Source organism: Vicugna pacos, chromosome 1 (assembly GCF_048564905.1).
Source record: "Vicugna pacos chromosome 1, VicPac4, whole genome shotgun sequence".
Classification (NCBI taxonomy): Eukaryota; Metazoa; Chordata; class Mammalia; order Artiodactyla; family Camelidae; genus Vicugna; species Vicugna pacos.
In genome coordinates, this window is record NC_132987.1 from 114,463,508 (window position 1) to 114,475,252 (window position 11,745).

General features: G+C 40.5%; 1 protein-coding gene across 2 annotated transcripts; it reads right to left on the reverse strand.

The window, feature by feature from the left end:
* Nucleotides 1–1,566: 1,566 nt before the first annotated feature.
* Nucleotides 1,567–5,123, reverse strand: DNAJC28 (DnaJ heat shock protein family (Hsp40) member C28). 2 transcript variants are annotated; one of them, XM_006216024.4, is made up of 2 exons: nt 4,802–5,123; nt 1,567–3,298 (listed from the first exon to the last, which is right to left on the reverse strand). In XM_006216024.4, the coding sequence occupies exons 1-2, from the start codon at nt 4,807–4,809 to the stop codon at nt 2,104–2,106; spliced, it is 1,203 nt and encodes a 400-aa protein (XP_006216086.3). In that variant the 5' UTR covers nt 4,810–5,123; the 3' UTR covers nt 1,567–2,103. The 2 variants fall into 2 exon arrangements, with proteins under 2 accessions (XP_006216086.3, XP_072831945.1); XM_072975844.1 differs by having other exon boundaries at nt 5,019–5,095.
* Between the last annotated feature and the right edge of the window lie 6,622 nt (nt 5,124–11,745).

Here is an 11,745-nt window from a genome sequence, read left to right on the forward strand (position 1 = left end):
CAGTTTTGACATCATCAATCAAAGAGATAAAAAAACAAAAAAAATTAAAATAAAAAAGATAAAAAGAATTTGTGTTGGTGGCCAATCAAAAATGTGCTTTTTAAAAATTATTATTAGTTGTTTATACAATGGACCATTGAATAATCACTAAAATTAATTTTATTAATTAAATTTATTAAGATAGACAACATTTACAAACACACAGTATGCTGTGTTGAAATTAAGGAGTTACTAGACTTTTCTGGTAACTTTACTTTCTCATTATGTAATATTGAAAATGGTTTCTTTTATATATGTTGCTGTAGTGTAATTAGGCATCATGTATTTAATTCCAACGTTTAACAAGATTCACAGAATGATAGCCTTCTAAAATGTTTTGGAACTACAGCTCTTGTTATAAAAGCTATTATTCTACACTGCTCACAATTTTATTTAGAGTAATATATTCATTGCAGAAGCTAATACCTCATTCAATACAATAATCAAAAAATCACATATTAAACCAATTAATGGCATAAATGTCACATCTTCAAAGAAAAAAAAATAAACCAATTAATGTCCCATCATCTAAGTAGAAATGCCTGAAAAGTTTCTTTTGACGATGAAGTTTTACCTATCATACACTGTACAAAATAACTTGTTCTTCCAAAATCAAAGTGGCCATGCTTCTGAGCCACATCCAAAACACAGCTCTCTGAATTAAATTAAGGAAACAGACCTGCTCATTTTGACAACTCTCCATATCCTTCTAGGTGCCCAATTCTGTGAATAAGGCAATTACACAGACCGAAGAGTCAGGTTTTCCGAAAGTGGATGGGACACAATCTCTCATCCACTTCTGTAAGTGGATGTCAATCTCTTGTCATTTGCCAAAGGTGCAAGAGAGACAAAATTCCAACATATTAAAAAAAACAAACCCAACATCTTGTCTTTGTTTATTAAAGGGTTCCTAAGAAAATAAGTTGAGATTTCCATGTTGCTGAAAAAGCCTCTGGGGAGTCTGATACAGGAAAAAGAGAGGCTTCATGTAGGTCTATGTAAACCTAACATTTCAACCTCTGATTAGGATGAAGGCAAAAGTGAAACCTTGTTTCCACTGAGCCCAAGGATTTTTTTTCACCATCAAAAAGTCAGAAAATACACTCAAATTCTTTAAAAGTGGACACTGGAGTCGATTTCTAGAATGGCTAAATCAGCTGGCTTGGCTGATGGATTTATGCAGCCAATGGATCAAGAAGCTAGGGAGTTAAAAATACAGCCCAGATATTTGATGTTTTTCTTATTCAGTCAGTACCCACAGAGAAGCCCTTTATCAAAAAAAAAGAAGAAGGAGAAGGAGAAGGAGGAGGAGGAGGAGGAGGAGGAGGAGGAGGAGGAGGAGGAGGAGGAGGAGGAGAAGGAGAAGGAGAAGGAGAAGGAGAAGAAGAAGAAGAAGAAGAAGAAGAAGAAGAAGAAGAAGAAGAAGAAGAAGAAGAAGAAGAAGAAGAAGAAGAAGAATGCACTATCTCCATTAGGCTAATTTTCTGATCTTAATATTTCTAACCATACAGAGAATGTCCCAAAAGATTTAAAAGTTTTGAGCTTTAATAACCTCAGGTGTACAAATTCAACAAACTTGCAAACAAACATACATCATGTGGAGGTTTACTTGCCTACATTCCATGCTTTGGGACTTCTTATAATACATTTGTTGTTGTTGTTGAAGTACCTTGTTTGAAGATGGCAAACAGAAACTATTTTTAAGTTATTAGAGCTTAAAACTGCACTAAGACTTTGGAATACCCTTTACGATCTCCAGCCTGCGTCCCTGACCTAACTCCTTTCACCTGATGACTGATATTTAAATTCTGAAATGGGTTAAATTGTTTCTTTAAAAGTAATTCTCTTGTCTTGCCATATTCTCAGAGCAAAGCTGGTTGAACATTTTTCTAACTCAGTTTCTTAAAGCTTTCTCGTTCATCAATTGGCGATCTGATTAGTTTTGTGAAAAGTACAGAGACACACAGTTCTCAAACTCTTGTGTTACAGAAATAAATCTCAGCCTCTATGTAATGTCAATACTATGGAAAATGATTTGGGGCAGTACTTTGAACACTGACACGGTCATATTTTAATAAGTTTCCACACATTTATCCAGTTAAAAAAACCTGTCTTAACTCCAGGTGTTTTCTCCCCTTCTCCCTGAACAACGTTATTCAGGTTTTTATCTGTGACTTCTTTTGTTTTCATAAGGGTCTCATATATTTCCTGGGCTCTGGCAATTTCTTTCTGAGCATCGAAATGAACTTTTTGCCTGGTCAGGAGAGGAACAATTAAATTAAAATCATTAATTCGCTTGTTTAGTTTTCTGATGTTTTCTTGAAACTGCTCACAAACTTGGTTCCACTGTTTCTGTTCAATTGGTGTCATTGGATTCCCAAGTTTTTTCCTCGACACTAAAATTGCCTCTCTGAGTTGATCAATAGTATCCTTTATTTCCTTTTGCATTAGGATCCACTCTGGTTGATATCCATTATCTATCAATATTCTATTCAGGTTGTGAGTCATGGGATCAATATATGAACAGCCAGAAAATTTTTTTAGAGGTTTTCCTTTCCCACTGAGATTGTCAAAGTCTCCTTTTGCCATTGATTCCTGAATGAGATCCTCCACTAAACGCTCTATTGCTTGAGTTATCTTTTGTTCTCTACTGTGTCTTACATCTTTAACAGTTATACTGTCAGTGAAATACTGGCTTTGTAGCTTCTGCTTTTGGTATTCCATCACTTGCTCAGTTGCACGGTCTGCTCTAAATTGCCTATACTGCTTCTCTCGTTGACTTGGAGTCCCAAAACCAATACCTTCAAAACTTAAATAATGCCGGTGTTGGGGTGTTTTATATTTGAATTTTTCTTCTTCTTCTTCTTCTGCTTCTTCAACTTTACTCTGTCTGGCATTTGTTTGTTCTATCACGTGGGAAAGCACCTTCCTATAAGCTTCTTCAATCCTTATAAATGTTGCAGAATCAGCAGTACTAGACCCACCGTCTGGATGGTATCGCTTGGCAAGCTTACGAAAAGATTCCCTGACATCATCTGCAGAGCATCCTTCATCCAGATTCAGCAGCCTATAATACTCTCTCACCTTCTTTTTGGATTTATGAGTTGACATCATTCTAATTCTAATGACACCAAGATATGAACCCATTTTCATTTGATTAGGAATCAGTGAAGCATTTATCAGATGAGATCTTAAGATCTGAGCCATCATCACATACATTGTGTTCATCATTATACCCAGAGTTCTTCCTAGCAATGATCTATAAAATGAAACAAATATAGGGTGAAGAATGTTGTACTATCAGCAAAACTCATATTTTCAGCAATAAGGACAAAATTATACATATAGTAAGGAGCAGTTCTTTCTAATATTGCTGAGAGAGAAGATTAGATAGTCTTACTGACTGTGACTGGCTTCCAACAAGGGGAAGAAAGTGCCAGACTGATGAAAGGCAGGACATTGCTCTTATCCCACAGCTGGCTCCTTAATTCCAAGGACACAGTCCGGCAACAGGAGGATTTATGTCCCACAGCTGCTGCATTAATTCCAAGGACATAACCCAGTATCTCTTTCTTTGTTCTTTTTTTCCCACCAAAGCTTCTGTTTTAGAGCTGAGCTCCACAGGAGGAAACAGACAGTAATAGATGACTGGCATCACTGGAATGAAGATGAGAATGGCAAAGCCTTCCAATAAAAGACCCTGTAGCCCGTTCAGGAACTGGAGCTGTCTGGACCAGCTATCTGGCAGATGGCTCCCCACTTGAGTGTTTTCTTTACTTCTCTCTCTCTCTCAGCAATAAAAGCAGGTCTTTCTTCACTCTATCTCTCTGCATCTACTGAGAATTCTTTCTCATTTGGCAGGCAAGGACCCACACATTTGAGGGAATTGGCCACCCACTTGGTGGGCTTTCCAATTTGGGGGATCCCTCTATCCACTAACACTGCTAAAATTCTAATAGCTATGTTTCACCTATGTTAGCATAGAAATGGAAGTTAATGATGTTTTGCATTCGCATACTGTGTTATAATCTGGGTTCTACGCCTTACTAATTAACCACAGAATTTTAGAGGTGGCGAGTTCTCAGAGATCATCTAATCCAGTCTTCTCATTTTATGAGAAAATGTAGGTCCGGAAGGTTAAGCAGCATAACTAAGTCACATAGCAAGGTGTAAGCAAAATGGGTAAGGTTAGGTAGGGCACAATAAGCCTCTCCGTTAATTGTCTGTAGTCCCAGCCAGATTATAAACTTCATCAGCACCACTGTTTCTTTAGTTAGTGTATCACTGTCCTTATCGTCCCAGGGATTCTTCTCATGTCATGAGAAGACTTACGTGAGACAATCAGAGAACATGACAAAGCAGGTACCTAGTCTGACACTAAATCGAATAGAATCAAGTGTCCAAAATACTGTAAACTCTACAGCTTGTTACGAAGGAGCTGTCTGCTGCATGCCGTAAAGCCAAGATGAGAGGTGATCCCTCCCAATATGGTAGCTGTTATTTTTAAAACGCACAGCATAGTAGAGGAGAAAGTCTTGTACATCGATAATGGCAATTAAATGCTTAAAGTGGTTTAACTGAAAATAGGATTTTGATGTATAAACGCTAAAACTGAGCTCCTGGGGACTCCACAGTTTTCTGGACAATTGGGGTCAACAGCTTTCAGAGTTGATTGGGATGGTGGTGACTGTGCCAAATGCGGCCGTTGCAGGGGAGCGGTCAGTCCCAACTCCAGGAACGCCCTATCCCACCCCCTACTCACCTTCTCATACATTGGGAAGGGGCTCAGCGGCTCCCGCCCCTATGCTGCGCCTCTGCGCATGCGTGCGCTGTCTGCCCTTCACTCCCGTGGTGATTCCGCCCAGGCCGGCAACGAGTGTCTCCGCTGGACTAGACCATCCGCCGTTTGGCACTGAGTGACCTCTCGAGGGGTGCGGAGGGCACTATTATACCTAATCGGGACATATGTCCTATCTTACCTAGGAACCCCAGGATCTCTCTTAAAACGAACTCTTCCCAAGAGGAGATAAGCAGGACATTTCGGAAGGCTACGCCCCGCCCCGGGCAATCTGCTCCGCCTCCGCCTCTCCCCCACCTCGAGCAGGAGATGGTTCGGTCGATTGGGATTCTGGGCGATGTAGTTCGCCGGGAAGGGTTGCGCGCGCAGGACCCCGCGGCGCGCGTGCGCCTTCCGGGAGGGAGGCGGGACCAGCCAGGTGGAAGCAATGTTGTCATGGCCAGAGCAGTGACGTGTAGCGCTTATTGCAGGGCTTGGGGAGTGTAGGTTGGGACCTTTGAAGCCCTAGTGCTTCCGAGGGCGATGCCCCTCGGTAACTTGTTTTGGGGAGGGGAAGGCGAGTCCGTTTCCCCAAACGTTACTTGAACAACCTCTCAGGGACTGCAGCCATGGACACCAGCTCAGAAACATGAAAGTTCCACTTAATCCAGAAAGAGCTAGCTAACCCAGGCTAGAAGCCTACTCTTTCATTAGTTCAAGTACTTAGTGAGCAGCTCGCCTAGTCAGGCGTTGGTGAGGAGTGAGGACGGTCGAGGACAAAATCAAATTATGTGTTTACTGACTTTAAGTTAAGCCACTGTCTTGGGAATTTGCTATTTCCTCCTCCTGTATGGGGGGATAATTAAAAATAAAAAAAGAAGGTGGCAGAAACTTGAGGAGTCAGACCTGAGTTGAAAATCCTGTTTCTTACGCTTGCTTTTTTCTGTCTATGTTATGTTATATAAATGAGGGTACAAACAAATGGTAAATATGTATTTAGCACTTTTTGCCAGAAACTGTGCTAAATGCTGTCTATATAGTCTCTTTTAATGCTTTCAGCAGCCCTGTTAGAAAATGCTATTGTTTTCTCCATTTTACTTATGATGAAATAATAATGGCATTAAAATCACTGAGTTTTTGTGAGACTTATACAATGTATGTAAATCACTTTGCACCGTGTCTCGCAATAATTTTTTTATTATGACTATGTCTCCTAAAAGGAGCCAGAAATAGGTACTAGCCTAGAAAGACCTCTGAGTTATAGACAATATTCTGTTACCTTCTGCCTAGGTGCACAGAAAATGGTTTAAAATCTGATTCAGTGGGATTTCCTTAAAAGCAAACAATGAAAAAAAAAGAACTGCTGTGTGAAAAATGTGTTTCTATAAGTTTTAACTCTTGCCAACGTTTTAAACATAACTATAAAAGAGGAAAAAATACAGTTTAAAAAACTACTTATATAGCACTTTGTATTTTCCAAGGCACTCATCACAAATGTCATTTTGATGTTTGCATCTTATAAGTAACTATACTTTAGCCCCAATAGTTAAATGATGTGGTTAAGTGACTAGACTTTGTAAGTTACTGAAACTGCAAATAACATTTCTCTTTTTAGAATGTCAGCTTTATAGTGTGATTCTGTACACGTAGAAGGTGAATTGGAATCAGCTGAGTTAGCAATAAAGCACACTTTCAGCTGCAAAGTGTAAACTAGCTAATGAACTTGGATTTTTCTCATATATACGGAGTGTGGAGGTAGGCAGTTCCTGGTATTGGTTCAACTACCAAGAGCTGCCACATTTGCTTTACCAGTTTTCTCTCTCTCATTCTTCTGACATCATTCGGACAAATGATTTTCTTCTGAATCTTTTAAAAATAATTGCATGTAGGGCGGTGCGATAGCAGCTGGAGGGCAGAGGAGACTGTTTTGACCCGTCTTGTCCTTGCCATGAGGCAGCAGCAAGCACCGGTGTCCGGGAAGGTCTTCATTCAGCGAGACTACAGCAGTGGCACCCGCTGCCAGTTCCAGACCAAGTTGCCTGCGGAGCCGGAGAACCGGGTACGCAGCCTGGCTCCCCGCACCTGCCCCTGGGCGAGGGTGGGAGCCTCCCCGGGGCAGGCACGGAAGGGGTCGGGGCCAGGGGGATACGAAGAGGGCCACTAAGCAAGACCTGGTTGGAGGAGGAAGAATAAGGCCAAGCGCCTGGGTCTGCTGCCCTTCCGGAGCTATGGTACCCAGTGCCAAGAATTCGTATGCCACGGTCTTCCCCTGCTGTCCCCCACCCGACCCCACCCTACTTCGGCTTGCTGATAACAGTGATGAGGAACTAATTCCTGACGCTCCAGGCCACCTGCCTCAGCGTGTCGTAAGCTGTATCCTCCAATCTCACCACGCAAGAGACATCATCATCATTCTCGTGACTGGCGTTTGTGGCCACTGTGCCGGCTGCGCTGCTCTGCAGAAAGGGTTCATTTAAGTGCTCTGCTAGGCAATGCAGAGAAGTCTTATTGGAACTTGAAAAACGCAGAGCGTTAGAGAGGACTGGACAGGAAACTCTCAGAACCAGGCCTTAAACTTGTCCCTCGGAGTTATGATCACTGGAGGCCAGCTGTGTTGTGTCCGCTTGCATATCAGAACTATCATCAGGATGTGGGTCCTTTGGGCAACCCTCCACACAGAAAAGGATGTGTTTCCCTTTTCCACAGACTGAGGAAAAAATGCATATGTATGTTGATCTTTGTATCTTACTTTAAAGGTGCAGCGAAGCGAGCTTAGGTGAGTAGGTGTGTTTTCGTGGGCCCACATGTGTTCACACACCCAAACAAAGACTGTTTTGGTCTTGATCTATGAAAGATAAACTTTATTGTGTGTTTCCTGTTCAGAGGATGGGAGCAGGTTTTGTGGCTCTTTCTTCTTTGACAAGGAGGGTGAGAGACTGGGAGGTGATTCGGCATGCGTGTGGGTCCAAGACAGGTCGTAGAATGAGTAGGTGTAGTTGGGTCTGCACTGGAGCAGTCGTTTAAAAGTAGCTTGTAGGGAGGCAGGTTGTCCTACCTGACTGCCACGGTTGGAAAATAAACAGTGATAAATTATAGTGTCCTTCGGCTTACAACCCTCAGCAGGTTAGTAGCCCAAGTATGTCTCTTTAAATGCCAAGTAAAGCTCAGACATGCCTTATAAAGTTGGTTTGTAGATTAGCTTGTTTGTGGAATGCCTTAGAAATGCTGCAGTTTGGTGTCACCATGTGAGAGTTACCAGCCTGACCCTAGGTGGACGTGTCCACAGTGGTTTGAAGAGAGAGAAATTAAGCAAAGTTGCCTGTTGGCTAGAGCTACTCAGTGTTGTTTTTAAAGTAATTTAACATCACAGTAAATACGTTTTACCTGTTAGGACTTATATGAAATGAATCAAATGTTATATTTTTAAGCCTCTGATGGAAACTGTGACTTAACACTGTTTATGTACTTTCAAATTAGAAGGTAAGCTGTCCTTTTTCACTGCACTGATTTGGCTGTTGCATGATTCCTTTGTTCAAAGGTTTTAAAGTCAAACTTCCAACTTATAATTGAGCCAGATATATGTATGCAGAGTCAGACGTCAATTAGCCTTGCTCTCTGTGTTTGGTGGAACCTTTATTTTATAGTTTGTGTCACAGAAGCACAACATAGCCACAGTACTCCACTGGTTCTTACAGGAAATTGATGTTTCTAAATCCTGGAGTCCTTTTACTTCTACTTCACATCGCCCAGAACTGCTTGTGATTCTGAGTACTATATGGAATGTTACTTGGTGCTATTCAATTGTGCCTTTGAATTTTTTTTTTCTTTTTAAATGTTTGGGTTAAAACACTAGCTTATACTTTAAACTGCTTGGAAAAGCTTTGGCTTTTTTTTTTAATGTGTTGAGATTAAATTTAAATTACAGGTTTAAATTTTCCCTGCTTTGTTTGATGGAAAATTGAAAGGTTTCATTGTTTCTCTACGACTTACCCTAGAAGTTGTGCTGATTGCTCTGCCACTGGGGCTGATTTTCCTTTTGTGGGAACATCGCACTTGGCAACTTAGTAGAGGAAGAAATAAACATACAAATGTTTGGTATGATTTTAAAACATTAAAAAAAAAATAATAATTGCATGTATTATGTCCTTTACCCCAAAGTACTTAAGTATTTGTTTCCTCAAAACAAGGGTTTTCTTTTATATCACCATAGCACACTGTTAGCAAATTCAGCAGATTTAACATAGTTACAATATTATTTAATGTACTGTTTTGCATTCCAGTTTCAACAACTGTCCTGATGATGTCTTTCAGACAACTCATAGGCTTTTAGCTTAGCCGGTCAAATGACTGATAAACCAAAGCATTCTTGTTCAGTTTAGTTATGAGCAGAGAGAGTTCACCATTTGAAAATATAGTTCTTTTCCTTTTAAAAGGTGACTGCATAGTGCACAATCAACAGTCCTCGTGAGTATAAGATGTGACCAAAGGATCAAATTTAGAGTCAGAACCAAACACGTAGGTTGACTAGCATTTTTTAATGTCATCATGCTATCTTGCTTATTTAAACTCCATAGAATTTTTAAAGCCTGTTTACCTTCTACATAGCATTATTAACCATTTAAACTCATGTCATGATTAGAATCAACATACCTGAACTGCAGTTATTTTCCACAAAGTCTAATTATTACCTCAAGTTTGTCAGCTGGGATGTGTTACAGTCTTATGCATAAGGACCAATTTTAAATTAAAGTCCGTTGGATTAGATGTGTGACATTTCCTAGTTTAGAACGTCTTTTTCATAATTTTGTGCTCTCACAATAGAGTTGAGCGTTTTGAAAGTTTCCCCATAAACAAGGGAGAGTAGAGAGTTGGCAAGAATTTAGTTAGCATACCAAAACTTAGCCATTAATTGTGTTTCTGAGTGGGTGGAAAATAGATGTGATAGTTTTAAAAAGTTACTAAAAAATAAATTTCCTTACTTTACAGTTATATTAAATATTTACTGAGCTACTGCAAGAAGCATGGCAAAGTAACCTCTTCTTTTTTTTTTTTTTTTTTTTTATAATGAACCTCTTCTCTTTTTGTACTCTCAAGTGTAGTTCTGATACAGGAAAATGTGGGGCGAGAGGAGGGCTGTATCCCAGGTCTCGTTTGAGTCCCTAGGACGTGCCCCGACAAATGTGGGTCCTTGGTTTGTGCAGGAAAGAATTCAAGAGCAAGCCACAGTTGAGTAAAGGTAGATTTATTTAGAGAGATACATACTCCATAGACAGAGTGTAGGCTGTTTCAGAAGGCAAGAAAGGCCGTGAAGTGAGGGGGTTGAGTGCTCAATAGATATACACCATAGACAGTGAGATCCATCTCACTCAGAAGGGAGAGAGGCCACGAGGTGTGGGGTTGTTAGTGTTTATAGGCTGGGTAGCTTCATATGCTAACAAGTGGGAGGATTATTCCAACTACTTTTTGGGGAAGGGGCTGGGACTCCCAGGAATTGGGCCACCGCCCACTTTTTGACCTTTTTTGGTCAGCCTTGGAACTGTCAAGGACCTGTGGGAGTGCCATTTAGCATGCTAATACATTGCAATGAGTGTATAAAGAAGTTCAAGGTCTAGAAGTCAAATTTCTTGCCATCTTGAGCCTTAAGGCTTCCTGGGAGCTTAATCTTCCACCATTTTGGTGTTCTTTGCTGTGTCATTCCTTGAATGGCTGTGCCCTCTCCCTTCCTTCCTGTCCCAGTTCCACCCTTTGACTAAAGCAAGTAAGGACTCTTGTTTCTGTTTTAATCCATCTGTTTCATTTTTTCCCCTTTCATTTACTTGTTCTGTGATAATGGCAAAGAAGTTGATTTATTGCCAATAAGTTCTGGTGCCATAGAAACCAAAATGACACTCCCCTGAAGACTGATTTATGGCTCCGTCTGCATCTCAGAGTCACATATTGTTCAACGATGTTTGCAAATACTATCTTCTGAAGCTACAATTCCCAGAAACACCATGAAAATGCATTCCTCTCTCTGTGCCATCTCAATTCTTTTGTTTGTTTGTTTATTTGTTTTATGATGTACGGTATTATGTTAGTTTCAGGGGTATCAAATCCTTTTTTACTCTATTTGATCAAGGAAGAGTTTGCTGTTGTCAACTGAAATAAAATCACACAACATGAGAGTTGTGGGTTAAGTTTTATTCTGGGGCAAAATGAGGACTATAGCCTGGGAGACAGCATCCCAGAAAGCTCTGAGAAACTGTTCCAAGGAGGCAGGGGGAAAGCTCAGTATTATATATGATTTCAGTGAGGGGGGACGTGCAGCCAAGCACACGTTCAGGCAGAGCCTGCTGCTAGTCACGAGGAGCAGACGTCACCGTTAATGATCCTAGTGCTTTTCTAGATATGAGGAGACACAAGAACTGGGGTCATAAAATCTTTTTCTGAAAATATCTATCTGAACTCCTGTTCAGCCAGTTCTCCCAGAGCACAGAGTGCCTCATTCCTGACCTTCATCCTGAACTCCTTTCAGGGTATGTTGAAGGTCAGTGGTTGCAGTGGCTCCTGATTTAATCCAAGCAGAGTTGGATGGCCAGTGCCAGTGTGATCCAATCCCTGTTATGCATGTGAGGTGTACTTAATGGTGTCCCAAATTTCTCTGAGGCTCTGTTCTTTTCTCTTCATTCTTTTTTCTCAGGTTGCATGAGCTCTATTTTATCTATGTTCGAGTTCACTGATTCTTTTTTATGCCAGCTCAAGCCTACTATTACTGAGTCCCTTTAGTGACGTTTTCATTTCAAATGTTATATTTTTCACTTCAGAATTTCTGTTTGAATTTTTAAAAATAATTTGTATCCCTTTATTGATATTCTATATTTGATGAGACATTTTCATCATACTTTCTTTTAATTCTTTAAGCATACTTTCCTTTCATTCTCTGTACGTAG